General features: G+C 51.0%; 1 protein-coding gene across 2 annotated transcripts in view; it reads right to left on the bottom strand.

Moving 5' to 3' along the window:
* The window catches only part of SLC39A11 (solute carrier family 39 member 11), a 127,500-nt gene that overhangs the window by 70,158 nt on the left and 41,075 nt on the right, over positions 1 to 16,267 (bottom strand). Inside the window, exon 5 of one of the 2 annotated variants that reach the window (XM_067308429.1) lies at positions 15,523 to 15,646. In XM_067308429.1, the coding sequence (XP_067164530.1) occupies positions 15,523 to 15,646 (124 nt within the window). Of the gene's footprint in view, positions 1 to 15,501; positions 15,647 to 16,267 lie in introns of both variants that reach the window. The other variant, XM_067308428.1, reaches the window with a different exon arrangement.

Raw genomic sequence — 16,267 nt, forward strand, 5'->3', positions numbered from 1 at the left:
TTCCGGACAGGCTGCAACTCCAGGCAGATGCAACCGCGCAAGTCCCGTGCTGGAGACGCCTCGCCGCCTCCTGCGCGAGCTGCTGAGATGCCCCGGCACGAGCCCCGGGCTCGCGCGAGGAGCAGCTTCGGCAAAGGTCAGAAACAATTGTGACTTGAAACCAATTTCAGTCTAAAAATGCCAGCTTTCCAGATTTCTTTCCGGAGGCAGCACAGGCAGGCACAGAGGTCCCAAAGGCTGGGATGGGGCGGATGGGCACCACTGCGGCACGTCCATTGGCCGAGCCGGGCTGGCCCTCGCGGTCCCAGCACGTGCACCAAGCCCATGGACACAGGCAAGATGGAAGCGCTTGGAAAAGCCCAGGGAAAGCCCAGAAGCCTTTTAATCAACATAACCAAATGCCTGCTGCTCCCATCATAAGGCAGCACGCTAGAGAAATACTCCCAGGCAGGAAGAGCATAACGAGTATTTTGCTAATTATTTCTACATTTGAGCGTTTCTCGTGGATGCTGCGGCTCCCCCCGAGGCTCGCAGGGAGGGCGGCGTGGCGTGGCGCAGCCCGGGGAGCGCGTTCCTCCGCTAACAAAGAGAGGAGCCACCCATTGAAACGCAAGAAATAAATAAATAAGCACCATTTTAATTGCACGCAATTGTGAATTCAGCGTTATTTCATCACGACTTTAAGGCAGCGCGCACCATCTGCTGCCGCGGATACGTCTCGGGGCTTTGCAGAGCATCAGCCTCAGCTTTGCTTCATCTCTCCAAATGTCCTTAAGGGCCGAGTTATCGCACAGCGGCACGCGCCTTGCCGCGTAACACCAGCTCGGCTCGCGCCGCACGGTGGGGAGGGGAGGGCGAAAGCAGGGCCCCGGGCGAGGAGACTCCTGCCTTGCGCAGAGACACGCAGATGGCAATGAATATGCTTGAGCTTCGAGACTTCCAGATAATGCGGTTCAAAAAAAGATACAGACTTATTTTAAGCTTGCAACAAAGCACGATAAGAACTTGCCAAGCCTGTAAGAGGAAGAAAAAAGAAAAAGAAAAAAAGAAAAAAAAAGGAAAAAAAAAAGGAAGGGGAAAAGAGCAGCCCTCTTTTCCTCAGGACCACTACAGGGGCAGGGATGCTCCGGGGAGCAGTTTTCCATTATTGCCGACGCGGCTGCCGGGCAGCGTGCTTAAGAGCCGGACCACGGGGAAGGCACATCCCGAACTGCCATCACCTCCGAGGATGCTGCACCAGCAGGGTCAGCCTGGTGCGGGAGCAGACGGGAGCCCCCGTGCACCAGCCCCTGCGACCGGCCAGCCGGAAAAGGACCTTTTCATTTTTGCCGAATTCCTTTTCCGCCAGATCAGCTCTCCGGCCTCGCTGGCTGCAAAGCTGGACGAATACTTGGGGTGATGAATGCACGAGTCAACGCAAACCGCGTAGCGGGGCTGGGCATCCAGCCCCAGCCTGAAAAGCTGTACCGGAACGGCGTTCCCGGTCCCAGCAGCAGGAAGGGAGACATACGGAAAGATCGCGTTACTGCCATGTGTTTACAGGGAAACCTGGCTGCAAAGCAAGTGCTGGAGCAGCCCGAGGTGCGAAAGGAGAGCCGGGGGCGCGGGACGGGGTGTTAATCACATGCACTTCCCCAGGCGAGGCAACGGCAAGGTACACCCGGCGTGAACTGCCGGAACAGCGCGAACAAGCAACCGCATGGAAGTGGTGGCAAATGCAAATAGATCACGTGCAATACTACTGCAAAACACTATATCGCTCAGTGTGTAATTAGAACTGCAGCAAACGCTGAAAAGGGGTTGGATTTTCTTACGCATGAACAGAGTATCTGGATTCCTAACCAACGATCTCCTTGCGGGACAAATACTGAAGCCACAGGCTGCAGCATCCGGGTCAGCATTAAGCGTCGGGGCAAGGGTGAGTTCGGACTGGAGGCGCCCGGACGGAGGGACCAGGCTCTTGCTCTGCACCTGCCCGCGCCGGGGGCGTCGCACCTCCCGCGGATGCAGCTGGTGCTGCCAACGCACGACTTGGCTTCTGGGCTAGGTGCTGGGTCTGTTCCAGGCTTAACAGTTCTCCTCTTTCCATGCCCTGGTGTAAAAGGAGGAAGTACAATCGGAGATCTCTGCTCGTACGCTGCAGCTATTTTGCATGCAAACCCAGATGAAGCGACTCACGGTGCAACCCGCACAGGGGGAGCCTGGAGATGCGATGAAAGCCCTGTTTCTTCCCCGATTTTGCTCTAGATCAGAACAGCCTATTTGTGTGACTAGCAGCAAGGACACTAAAGAAAAATGACCAAGAGCGTAACAATAACCCACCCAGCCAGCCTGAATACCGTTTGCACCCCATATCGGGAGGAAATAAAGCCCTCATTTAAAGCAGACCCCTGAGAAAGACATAATGTGACAGGCAGGATGTCGAAACACAGGGCACAGCTTGAAACCAAAAGTCATTTCAGTCCAGTGGTGCCCATGTGAAAAGCAGGAAGAAACTCCCTAATCGGGGGTTATTTATTCAGCAGCTCTCCCGGCCGCTCGTCCGGGCAAACGTGCGGGATTGCAGCTCCCCCCCGCCGGACGAGGGGCTCCCTTTCGGCAGCCGCCCCAGCCCCGCGCGCCCCTCGCTGCGCCACCTCCGCAAGGCACGATTCCCGCCGGATCTCCAGGGATCGCTGAATAACCTTCGCGTTAACCGGGAAGCGTCAGCCGGCTTGGCGGCAGGGAGGCAGGGCAGCTGCTGCAAAGCCGTTCTCCCCTGCAAGGAGACAGGCCGAGGAGAAGAGGGAGGATTCGCTCCCGGGGCTGCCTCTTTGGGGAAAGCACCAGCGGGAGCCCATCCTCTGCGGACACCAGAAAACCCGAACGAAAGGGAGCCGCTGCAAATGCCCGGGCGCTGCCAAAGCCTCGCTCGCAGCCCGGGTCCTGTTAGGCAGCGAGGACCGAAAGCGGGAGGCAGCACCTGGCGGCAGCGCTGCAGCTTCCTCACCGCTGCCCCGTGCAGGGTTTTGTGCCTCAAATACATAAAAATCCCCCCACAGATGCGCACCGCGTCCGGCTCCAACCCCGGTCCCGGGTGCTGCAGCGCAGCCCAGTCCCCTCCTTACTCCGCTTTGCTGCTGCCAAAGCCTATTGCACCCTTCTAGAAATGGTTTGTGCAGCACCCCAAGAAGGGGGTTAAGGAAGAGGCTCCTCTCCCCAAATGCCATGCCTCCAAGCAGACCCCCGTCCCGACGGTGCTCCGGACACCGATGGGACCTCTCGCACATCTGCCGGGGAGCCCAGGCCACCCGCAGCCGCCTTAACTCGCCCCCTTTCTCGCCCTGCTGCCGAAACAGCGCTGCCCCGGCCATCGTGCACGGCAGCGATCCGTCCCGCCGTATTGCCTTCCCCGAGAAGCAAATCACCAAAGACTTATTCCGTAACACCGCGCTGCTTCCAAAACCGAGTGCCACCCGCAGTCCCCTTTCCGTGCACGCGGAGACCCACGACCTAGAGGCGCGCAGCCGACGGGAGCATCCGAAGCAGAGCTCACACGAGATGCCTGCACTTGGCGGCTGCACGCGTCCCTGCCACGTTTTCCTGCCTTCGATCACATGGGAGCGGGAGATTTTGCAGGGGTGACACCCTCAAGGCAGAATAAGCAACACCGAGGGATTTAAAGGCCGGAGGCAGAGATCTCCTGCATGAGGAAATGCTAAGGGGCATCCGTCGTGCATTCGGAGCAGAAATCTCCCGGCTCCCCCGATCGCCGGGGAGCAGCTCCGGCCCCTGGGCACCGCCAGGGCTAACAGCCAAGCACCAAGTCCTTCCCGTGCTCCTGGGTCACGGAGGTGCCACACGCAGCCGGGATTTGGGTGCACTCCGGGAAAACGCAGCCTGCAGCCGAGTCACAGCTGCAAAGGGGTGGACACGCATCATCGACCGCACGCGGCAGCTCTGCTCTCAGAGGCAAGGGGGAAAACAGCAATTGAAAAGCAGCCCGGGATTTTAACAGCAAAAATCACACTCTGGAAAGGTCCTAATATTTCCTCCACAATGATCTCGCGTCCCTCCCAGGAGCAGGACCAGCGGTAGGTCACCACGTCCCGGGAGCAGGGTAGAGCTGAAGCCCGGAGCGGATATCCGGCAGGAGGAGTGCAAATCCCAGCTGGGTAGCACCTTCTGCTATTTGCGATTTCGCAGAGCGGCATAGCCCTCCAAGCCAGCTGCCTTTCCCCGAGCCCGTCGGGATGCGCGTGCACCAAAAATAACGCGGAAAATATTGATACTGCTGAAGTCACCCTGCTGGCACCGAAGACAGGCGCGTGCATTAGGCGATGGCTGCTCTGCGCGAGCTCTGTGTTTTGCTAACGTGACTAACATCGGAAACGTCTTCGAAACATTATTCAAGCGCTCGAGTCCTCCAAATGACAAATACTTGGCATGTCTCTAAACATTTTTGTCCAAGAAACTAGAAAAGCACCCGCTAAGTGCCAATGCATCCACGCAGCCTCCCCAAGGGGCTCCCGAAGGGTGGGAATGCTGCGTTCACGCTCCCGGCCCCAGGCTGCAGGAGGGAGCTGCTTGCTCCCGCAGCGTCCCTTCGGCACGGGAAGGGCTGCAGCACTGTCCCATCCTCCACCGAGGGAGCGTGAAGCGGAGCTGCTCCACCTGCCAGGGTCCAAAAACTTGAAAAGAGCCTAAAAAGGTTTGAAAACACCATCATGTTTGCTCCTGTTCCATTAAACAGTTAGTAACGCTTATTAGGAGCAAAGGATTTTGATGTTTGCAAGAGCATTTTAATAATTAAACCCTTTTCTAACATACTTACAAAATCCTTGCCTATTGCATGCAATAATTAACATTTAAGTATCAACTACATGAAAATATCTGTTGAGAGGTTAAAAAATTAAGTTTCATTGTAGACTACACAGGCTGTTTATTCCAGGACTGCAGGCTGGAAAAACAAACAAAAACCCCACACAGCCAGGGACAAGCGTTAGTTCTGCATGCGCTAGACTTTAGAGCTATGGTAATGAAAGAATCTATTTAAAAAATTCTAGACACACATTTCGGATTCCACTATCTGTGCAATTTGCACAACAAAGAGTCTGCGATCGTCCTCTTCTCCCAATTCCCATGCACCTCCGCAGCGGTTCTCAGCACAGCTCCCAGATTCGCAATAAACGGGAAAAGCAGCGTTAGCCTCGCAGCGCGCTGCACGGCCGTACGCTGGTACGGCGCGAGCCTGCCGCACCGTTCCCCTTCCCGCGCCCCCCGGCCTCCGCGATGGTTCTGGACAAGGCACGCTGCACCTATGCAAACCAAGGATACCGCCCCGATCTCCGGAGCACGTGGAAAGCTAGGGATGCAGGTCCTAAGACTAGGGTCTCCTGGCCCAGCATCCTCCGTCCCCTGGCAACTTTAGGGTCCCCAAAAGGCGCGGAAGCTAACACGGATCGGGGAAGCACGGTCACGCTCCCCTTTCATTTGCCCTGACGCCTCCATCTTAGCAAACAGTGGTTTCTGCTGTTTTCTTTTGCTCTTTCCCAGGTGCGAAACGCTTCGCCGCAGGATTGCCTCCCTGCTGACCCCGTCCCTTTCGGCCCGCGACGCAGCACCGGGCCGTCACCCCGCTGCTCTAACCCAAGGCCCCGTCCCACTGATTTAAAGAGCAATTACAGCGCAAACACGGCTTTTATCAGAGTGATCAATACGTGTCTCTGGGAAGGCTTCCTAGGGGGAGGAAATAAAACATTGATTTTTTAGTAAAAAGGCATATTCCACCATCCTGTGCCATATACCACACGGAAGAGGCTGAGAGAGAGACCTGGACACGAACAGCTGTCTCAGGACACGATAAATCAAAACACAAATGTGTTGAAATTGAAATCAGATCGGAAAGAAACCAACACCACAAACCACAGGAGAACTCCCAAGATTAGGAAAGCCGAGCAATTGCCTTTAAGAGGAAAAAAGAGTTTCCTGACCCTCCGCACGGCGAGGAAGATGAGCTCCATAGGGCCTTCCTCGTCTGTCGGACGCCTGGCACCTGGCCGTGAATTTCGGACAAGCCAGAGCAGTGTGCTGTTATACAACCCACCGCCTCCAGCCTCCTCTAGCGGCGCCGGAGACCGTGCCGAGAGCTCCAGGGCTGCACCCAGCCGAGCAGAAACGAGGTCAAAGTCTCCGCGGAGCCGTCTTTAAGGAGCATCTTTAAGGGGTGCCGGCTCAGCTCCACAAAGGCATTCGAGCACCGAAACGCCTGCTGGTTTCGGCCGGGACACGAGGTGCTTGCCAGCTCTCATGGTCCTGCCAAGCGTCTCTGCATCTCACGGAGGGTCAGGAAATGTTTGCGCAGACTTTCAAAGACGGAAAGCCCTGCAAGCGTTTATGCAATGAAAGTGTTTCGCCAGGTTCCCCCATGCTCCTCTTTGCAGCCAGAGAAGACGTTTAGTTTTGAGGGTGAGGTTTGTGCTTGCCCCAAGGTGACTTTGGGCACGAGCAGAGCCAGGAAGCCCCCAGCATCCCCCCAGTGGCCACCAGGCACACACCAACAATTAAAAATCCCAAAGCAGCACTGACTTTTATACACATTGACTCCTTGTCTGGTCACACTGCAAACAGACGAGCAGGTCCCCTGGAAGGGTGGTCGGAAACCCACCGCAGCGTCCCACCTCGAAAACCCACAGCATGGTCAAACTGCTCTGCACAGATTTTTTACCAAACTAGCGTATTCCGAGGACAGCAAAACTTCACCCCTTAAAAGAGCCTGCAGCAAGGCTGGCAGAGCAGGTGACGACGAACTGGGGGTGGGATGGAGGACGGACTACTTCTACGGGTTCCCCAGTTCAGTTTTTTGATTGCTCGAAATCCTGGCCCACCGCTTACAAACCCCGTTACGTGCACCTTTACGCACCTGAAGCCACAGTAAATCATTCGTGATACAGTTGTGCAATGTTTTATACACTTCATTATTCTTAAAATGTTTTAGTTTTAACATGGGGAACGACACGTTTTTCAATGTAGGTTATTCCCTTTCCTTCAAAGCAGCGATGATGGCCTTCATACACTTCACGACACTCGCCCTGGTATTTCTCCCTCCGCTAATACTGCTGCAATATCCAGTGATTGCTAGAGCTCCTGATTTTCAGTTCACTCCTTCAAAGCATCTTTCGGGTGAGTGAAAATTGCTCACATCTCCACTCAGCTGAAGAACCATAGCTAGAAAATAAATGAATTATTGTGTTTGTTGAATGAAGCCAAAACCCATCCACTCCAGAGGCAGAAATCCTGATTGTTAGCTCAGTTCAGCTTGATAAACCCTGAAATTTAAGGGTTTCTTTAATGCAACTGCAATGGAGTTTTTCTCCCAAGCTTCTCTTGCGCTCAGCCCCCTTCCAGCCTGCTCTTGGGCTCAGATACGATTTCAGCCCCCCAGACAGCTTTCAACGCACAAGACAACCACTCTGGGAGCACGAGCATTTTGATGCAACGCACATCTCTGGAGATCTTCCTCTAGGGACATTTTAATGACCTATTACTTCGCTAAGGCAGGAGACTTATTACTAGAGTAATAAAACTTCAGGGGAGTAAATAGCAATTCTAACAGGAGTGACTGCTCCCGCGGGTCCGCCCCAGCCCTCCTCCCTGCTGCACACTCGCACAGAAGACCCGCACACATGCACGCACACGTGTGCGCACTTGTCTGGCCAGTCTACACCGGGACACGCCACAGTCTGGGCTCTTTCCTCACACGAGCAAAACGGAGCCTGACGGCACAGGCAGGAAAACCCTCCTCGAGCTCTGCCCTCGCACAAAATCCCACCCGGGCTCGCGGGACTCTCGAGACGGCGGCATCGTGCCCCACCACAGCCATCCCTGAATGTGGGCACAGAAGGCGGCAGAGCAGCGTGACTCAACTGGCTGAGGGTGGCAAATGAGTTTTTGAGTAACTTATTTTATACAGATGCAGGATGCACAATTAAAATCGAGTGAAAAGACCTAACAGATTGCCAGGTGCAGCCAGGAAACTAAAGCGCCTCGATAATATTGCATAGAATTAACAAGACTCAATTTGGGAAATGACTTCTCTGATTAAGGGGCATAAGCACCATAGAAAACATTTCTGTAGCTTCCACACTTGCTAATAGACCTGATTTCGAGGCATAGGTCTTAACCAGCATGTCACTCAACAGACTTTAATTAGACGCATAGATTAACAAATCATGGTTAAATAAAATGAGTACGGAGTGGAGCAGCAAGCACAGGCAGCAGGGTGCTGCCTGCATTCCTGGCCGGGCTGGGAGCCTGACCCAGCTCTGCAGGCTGGGCACGCGGGTCGTGGGCGCCGGGGAAGCGAGTTCCCAAGCAGGCGGCTTCTCCTGCATGGGTAGCCGGGGAGGGAGACGCTGGCTAACCCACCGCCAGGTATTTCGGACACGGAGCCCTGCTGCATTTACAGCCCTCTGCTTGTTAACTTCATTTTCAGACAGAGCAAAAAGACACAGCTCAACTCCAGAACAAACAGGGCAGAAGGAAAGAGGCGTCCTCGTGCTGTTAAGTCTGCAACATGCTGGCTTAGCCAGGATAACAGGCTCAGAGGAGAAGCCCGTCGCAGACAAAAGCCTTTGCAAATCTCAGGCAGCACCTGCCCCCTCCCCGGGCACCGTGCGGGATGCACGGGGCATTGCCGCCCAATGCACGCTCCGGGGCAATTCCTGCAGAGCACCAATCGACCCTGCAGCAAGGTTACCAACACCGGTTCACACCAATCCTGAGCAAGTTTACCGCGTGTTGTCCTGCCTGCTCTATCTTCCACCCGCACCATCTCTCCGGGAAAGCTCAAGCAGTTAAACGGCCTCCACAGATCTCATTGGTCCCGGCTCGAAAGGGAGATGGATGAAATAACGCCGTGGCTTGCTGATAACTCCAGTAGTTGAACAGACTTAAACAGAAAAGCCTGTGGCTGGGCTAAGCCCTTCAGGACACATTTCATTATGGAGAACCCGGGATGCAGCCAGGGAACAAGGATGCATTAACGAGAAGTTGGGAAAGGCAACGCTCGTGGGCAAGGGCACGAGCTGCCAGGAGCAGGTTGCACGGGCGCAGGTGGCATCTGGAGAGGGCTGGCCCCTTCCTCGCTCCGTGGCTCTTCCCCTTCCAAGCGGCCGCGCGGGCAGGGACAGCTCATACCTCTGGGGGCAAAGAGAGCAGCCGTCCGCACTCGCTCTCACCCACAACGTTGCAGTACGATTCAACCGAGACAGAAGCAAAGGACAAAGCCGCCAAATGTATCCCAGACCTATCCTGAAGAGTCGTTCCTTAAGTGCCCGGCACCTCTGACCACCTTCCAGCTCCAGCTGGAAACTGCCCCTCGTCGAAGGGCAGCTGAACTCTTTAAAGACCCATCATCATCTCAAAATTCATTGAAAAAACAAGGAATTTGGAAGTACTTTGCCAGCGTTGCTGCAATCTGGTTTTACTCCTCCTCTCTATTAGTAATAACACAAGCATCACTATGTGTGAAAACAGGCTCTTTGCTCCTGAGGCAAGGTGGAAATGAGCAACAGCAAACAGATGGAACGTGCAACCCGGAGATCCCCTCTCGGCACGGCTCCGAGACGGAAAAGAACGGTCCTGACACTGTACGACTCGCATCAAATGAGAACCATCTCCTGGGAGGTCACAGGTTGGCATTTACTTAAGGATCAGACTGCGTGTAGCTGGAAATCCTAATAATTTAAATCCAGAGCAAGCCCCGCTGACCTCAGTGATTTATTTGCTGCGGATTTAGGTAAGCGTAGAAGTGCAGTATTTGGTCCACTGCAAATATTTCTAAGACTCTTTTAAGCACAGCTTGAAAAGCAGAGCAAAAGAAGATGTTTCGGCAAAGTGACAGTCTGACCAAGAACAAATGAGAATAAACTGCCACGTTTCATTTAGTCTTGAAGAATCAAAATTTCTAATCCAAGGAGTGAGGTTCTGACCAGAATAGGGGTACAAACCTCCATTTGAAGAAGTAATTTTATCAGTTTGGGCTTATGTGCTTTGATTTTTTTAATGCTCTGTGCATACAAATTCATATTTAATTCTGATTATAAAACCAACTGCAGAACCCAGTCTGAAAACGATGGTCAATAACCATTTCAAATACTCCAGAAAGGGGCATTAGAATGTTTTTGAATCAATACAGCCATCACCAGAGGCGTTCATTATCAAGGCTGGCTATTAAAACCCCAAAATGAATTGATGCCTTTTGAAAGCAGCAGTTTTCCAGGCTTGGGAGAAGGCCAAGCGTGGTGTGAACGAGTCAACGTTATTACAAATGCAGTGGAATCATCCAAACCTAGCAAACGATCCATTTTGCATAAGGAGCTTCATGTTATATAAGTTGTAATGACTTAATGAACCTTTCAGATGCACACGCAAGGCTCCAGCTGAATATTACCACCATGAATCACGATGGTTTCGTGGCTGGAGAGGCTGCATAGATCATCCTCGCCTCGCAGCCTCGCCTTCTGCTCACAGAAGTGAGGAACATGGAGAAAGCGTACAGGGCGAGCTTTAGCAAACCTCTCATGTTCTCATTACAGGAGCAGACTGTTTTTATGGAGGAGTCTTCCTGCTTTCCCCATGCACCGTGAGAGATAGCAAAACAAAGTAGCCCACAGATAGGGCAGAACAAGCCTGGACTTGGAGCCAAAGCTCCACCAGGCAGGAGGGTGATGGAAGAGGGGTCATTCCATGGTTGGGACCCATTTCATTCTGTTTCCGCCTATGTATTGTGGTCCTCCATTGACCCCACTTGCTGGAACATGTTCTATGAGAGCCATAAGGAGCTTTGAAACGCAAGTTTTCTGAACTACTTCACTGTATCCCAAATCCTAACGAGAGGCTTTCCAGGTCCTTCAGCTCAAACCTTGGCTGCGCAGAAGAGGTCAGCTTCCAAAGGCAAACGAAAATTTCACTGGCTTCTGCTGAAGCTAATGGAAGCACAGAGCAAACAATCCCTTATTTCAGAAATAGCAGGGCAAAGAGCGGATTTTACAAGGACACAACCAGATGAGAGAGGCAAACAATATCCATACGGCTGCCTGAAGCATAAATATGAATCCCACAATTCAACCCATGCCTTTTCTTTCTATTGTCTCTGAGGGGTTTTGCCTCTTCTTTTATCTCACTAGCTCCTTTCCTTCCTTTCATCAGAAGTTTATTTCATCATTACGGAACTTTAACTGTCTGTGCACTGATGAAAAAAAGACTCTACATGAACATGGTTTGCTCCCTTTCTTCTGTACTCTACAGCAGCAACCTTGACACACAATAATTTTATTTGAAGGAGGGGGAAAAAAATGCAGAGAGGGCTGAAATGCCAGCCTCAGAAAGGAGGCAGAAAATTAGAGTAGAAAACTGCTTATAATGCAGCTGAAATGAACCAAGCATGGTCTCAAGGACACCATGGCAGGAGGGACCCTCGCTGGCGGGTCCATGCCAGCTGCCAGCAGCCCGCTCGCCCACCGGTGGCGGGGAAGTCCCTTCGACACCCTGGCCTAGAGCTCCATCGGCCGAAACACCAGGTCCTCCTCAGCCAAAGAGGTCTGCACAGTGTTTCAGCTGCTTGATGGAACAGCTCAAATTTAAGAAAGAAAATACAAATTAAATGCAGTGGGATTTGTCTATGACACCCCCAAGCCTCATGGTTCATTTAACTAGCAAGTTTAATGAAATTTCTTTTCTTAAGTATGCTATTTCAAACACTAGTATTTTTTTCTAATTACTATTCCCATGTGGATTTACTTACTGAGCATCTATCTATACAGGAATGCCGTAGTGCCATTTCCTAAGTCATGCTCTACCAAAAGTCAATTGAGTCACTAAAATGAATCCTGATTCCCCTTAATAATGTTAGTAACTTAACAGTGTTTACAGCACAAGGCTGGAAGCGCATGACATCCCTCTGGCACAGATGTCCACGCTTCTGAGACAGACGAGCGAGCGCAGATGCTGCTGTTTAGCCAGGTACTTAAGCACACATTTATTTGTGTTTGTGGTCAGGAACTTAGCCAAGCACCCTAAAACATTCGGGCCATAGCGAGACACCAGAAGTCAACCTGCTCCAGCAGCTAGCTTAGCCCATAGCCAAATTCCCCTAATTCCCCGTGGCCGGAGCGTGGCAGCCACTGTGCTGCTTCACCCCTGACTGGAGCCGTCGGCTGAAGCCAAGGCAGCGAGATGGTCTCGGCTGAGCGCTGAAATGAGATTTGACGTTTTACTCTGGGCACTTTACAGGCACTCTGCTGTAAAATCCTCCGCCACGAGGCACCTAGAAAGCATTTCCTTGGACACAGAAGGTGTTTCACCTGCAACATTGCAGCAGGGATATTAAAGCAAGAGTGAAGGAGGCTGATGGGGAACATCATTGCCCTCCCACTCTGTTCTGTAATCTGATTTGGAGCGGCATGAATCATTCTGCACCAGGACACTGTAAGGAATCAACATCCCTCCCTGTTAAATACATACACAGTTTCTAGAAGCATGAGTCACGGCTCAGATTTCAAGGTGCAACGTGGTATGTAAATCCTTTCTGAGAACTACCCAAGAACACCGCCACATGCGGCTATCATTTAAGGGGTCAAATCTGGACTTCCAGTTCTGCAGACATCCAGAGGAACTGCAGCCTAGAGTGAACTTGCTGAAACCATTTTCCATTTTGATGTCTGAAAGCTCCCGTGGGCGACATGCACAAGCCTGCGGGGCGAGGTTTGGGGATCGGGGCACTCTGCAGCACTCTGCTGCAGGGGGGTTGAACCCCTCCTCGGTCTCCATCTGCAGCACGGGAGAGGACTTCACCTGGCTGCACCGGGAAACAAACAAAACCTCTTCATCTGCACCGTAATCTGTGCCAAGGGAGGCAGAGAAATACAATTACATCTGTTTCCTACCCAGAGATACTAAAGACAAGGCTGGATTCTCTTTACTTCGTAGCAATTAAAGCCTAGTGATTATCCCACTCTTTAAATACTGTGTCTAGACACACACTTTTCACTGCAATTCATACCAAATCCGCCTATACTCTATTTCATGCAGATACACGGATGCTATTTCACGCATCCATGAGGAAGTCAACTGTTAGGGACCACCATAAAGTCTCCTTTAGATTCACTTTGATGTCTGTAATAGGCCCGCTCTCCACTACGGCAGCCTCCAGAGCCGGGGGTGCCACTCCAGAGGGGGACCGGACAGGAATGGGCAGGATACAGAGCATCACAGCAACCTATTGGAGAGGAACTAGAGGAGAAGAGATGGAGACAGAGCCCCAACCACACATTTGCCGAGCACATTCAGAGAGAGAGAAGGCTCTCAGACCCAGTCTGGACGGTACTGCACTTTTTCCACTCTTTATAAACAACTTGCAAATGACTGAAAACCAATGGATTCAAAGTGATGGGGAAGACCAGAGCCACCTCCAAAGATGCTGATGGCTGGTAGAAAAAATAGAATAAGATTTTTTTCTCCCAACAGAGTGGATGAGGGATAGATCTAATCACTGCATTTCCTCCATCTCCCTTTTTACAGGTCTAAACAAACCTTCTTGCTTGCTTAGCACCGGTCACCCTGGACAGCTACAAGGATCCCACCAACCAAGCATGACTACATGGTTGCTCATGCTCCCGGCCTCTCACAGCAACCAGGTTAAGCACATGTTTGGACCTCTAACAGCAGAGACCTCAGACACGCAGGACACCCAAGGTCTGCATTTTCACACCTCCTCCAGCCATTTCAACACCAGTTCCCCTACTCCTCTCCTCACCATCATCCCCAGACAGTAACAGCAACTGCAAAACAATGCAGGAGCTTGCTTTGGGATTTTTTGTTTGTTTGTTTTCACAGCTTTAAGTATTTTAAGATGTGTAAATATGAAGTAAGGGTCAATGATTCAACCGTGATTAAGTCTGAAATGTCCCAGTAAGATGCACCCTTTAGATTTAGAAAATACCCATCATGTTCCCGAGTGCTCCCAAGAGCACAGCCAAGAAGAACACGGAGCTGGAGAGCGCTGCCTTCTCAGAGGACATGAGGCATCTTGTGAAGGTAATACCAAGTTCATCTCGGTAAGCACAAGAATGAAATAACAAAAGACAATAAAAGAATTAATGTATTGTAGATCCTTAATACAATTTCCCCAGAGAGAGAAAGCCAACAGAGCCTAATGGAAATTTTCTATTCTCAAAACCATTTGCACTGTTTTTGTTTGCAACCAAGAGGGAAGATGAAAACATAAAATCCCAGCAGTATAACTGACTGGAAAATGCAGGGGTGTTTACTTTTTTCTTGAAGAATAAAATTAAATTGCACCTAAAAATGTAATGTTTTGACCTTATGAAATATCGAAAACCTTGCAACAGCCTTACTGACTGCAGGGCTAGAAGCAGTGTTCAAGTCTGCACTTGTCCTGGGAGCTTAAAGACATCAAAAACCCAAAACCCATTGGAGCCAAGCACAAGACTTCCTTCCATTCCTTTGGAAAAATCAAGCTGACATTTCAAATCCTGAAGAACCCTGTGGATCTGAAACACTTTATGAAAAATGCAATTACATAATGGAGTAAAATAACACAGCCTGATTTAAGAGGCTAATGCTATTCTTTGCAAGAACAAGGGTCATTTCTTCATCTCAATCTGCTCCCAGTTATATTCAAGAAACTGTAAACTGTCATTTCACTTTCTCTCCAACTAAGAAAAAGCAGGAGAGCAATAAAATTCATTTACTAAATCATGCTGTCTTTTGTCTACTGAAAAGCTGTTAACTAGATGAAGAAAAATTTGTGTTAGGTGAATTCTGCCCGGCAACAAGAACAGGATCCAGGCCTGAGAGGGACATATCCCCCACGGTGGGGTGAAGCTGGCTGGGGGCTGCAAAGCCATCACCATCCCTAGAACCAGGAAACCTCACCAGGTTCCACCACCTTGAATAAGAAGTTTTTTTTCTTTAAAAACTATTTAAAGAAGAAATATCTGCCAACAAGACATTTTATTCCACACTCTGGCAGCCGAATTTCCATTAACTTCCAACATAAGGAGTGACAAAACGGCCGCCAGTCATAGTCTGTAATTAGGGAGGGCGACTGAGGGTCAGTATAACGGGACACCTTCAACGTGGCACAACTTGACAAGGGTATGGTTAGTGCTCACTGCGCCCACGCTGAAAATAAACTTATCTCAAGTTAAATTGATGATTTCATTTCCCTGGTGAATGAGATATCTAATTATCAATAATTCGCAGGCACAGACAGACAGGCAAGTGGTTTTGAGAACTGAAGTAGAAAGAGAAGTCATGATTCTTGCAATAAGAGCCAGACTGCGCAGAGACAGATCCAGAGAGGGGAGAGAAGGTGCACTTGGCATGCACATGTCAGAACTGATCTAATTTCAATCACATACGTTACAGTCTAGGTGCCACTTTAACAGGGGCATTTTCCCCATACGCTCTGCAGTTGGTATATGACAGGATGCTTGCCTGGATGGAGCCCAGCTCTACCTATCCGGATGGACAGCTCGCTCTCATAGTCCAGGTGATGGGTGGGTTCATGCTCATATTTTTCTTTCACCACTCGTGGGTCACAGCTCAAGGCAAAAGCTGCATGGGGAGGTCCGCTGAAACCCTGCAATGCAAGAGAGAAATTTAGGTCTTTCCCACATCTCCCCACCAGCATTCTCCTGGCCCCATCTTCAGAGGCAGCTTTGGCTTGTGTGTGGTTTGAAAGCTGATGAGGACATGGCCCATCACATCAGCTTCTCACTGCTTCACGGACACATCTCTTGGGTTCCCCCCACTCTCTATGGATAGTTTAGTTCCTTGTATTTAAATGCGTATTTCCGGCAGAAACATCAACAACAACGGGGTTACCAGGAGCTGTGGGCCAAGCGGGGCACATGCGTGTGGCCAGAGAAAGCCAGTACCAAAAAACTGCTGTGCATTTACAGCAAAAAACAGTTCCACAAATACAACCTCCAAAATCAACCTAGAGGAGACCAACTGAGCAAGGAAGGACATTTGCTATTGTCAGCACTGCTGAGCCACTACCAGAGGGTCGAGTTGCTGGGTTATCACAACCATTTCAGTATCTTCCCCAGCACATGAGGAATCCAGGTAGGAAGTACTCGGAAAGATCATCAAGCCCAAATAAGCAGCACACACAAGGACATTTTTATTGTGCTCCAAGAGGCAGATAAGCTTTCACTCGCCTGGAAGTTCAGGCTCAGGTCCTGTTGACCTCAGTAGA

Source organism: Apteryx mantelli, chromosome 19, assembly GCF_036417845.1.
Source record: "Apteryx mantelli isolate bAptMan1 chromosome 19, bAptMan1.hap1, whole genome shotgun sequence".
NCBI lineage: Eukaryota > Metazoa > Chordata > Aves > Apterygiformes > Apterygidae > Apteryx > Apteryx mantelli.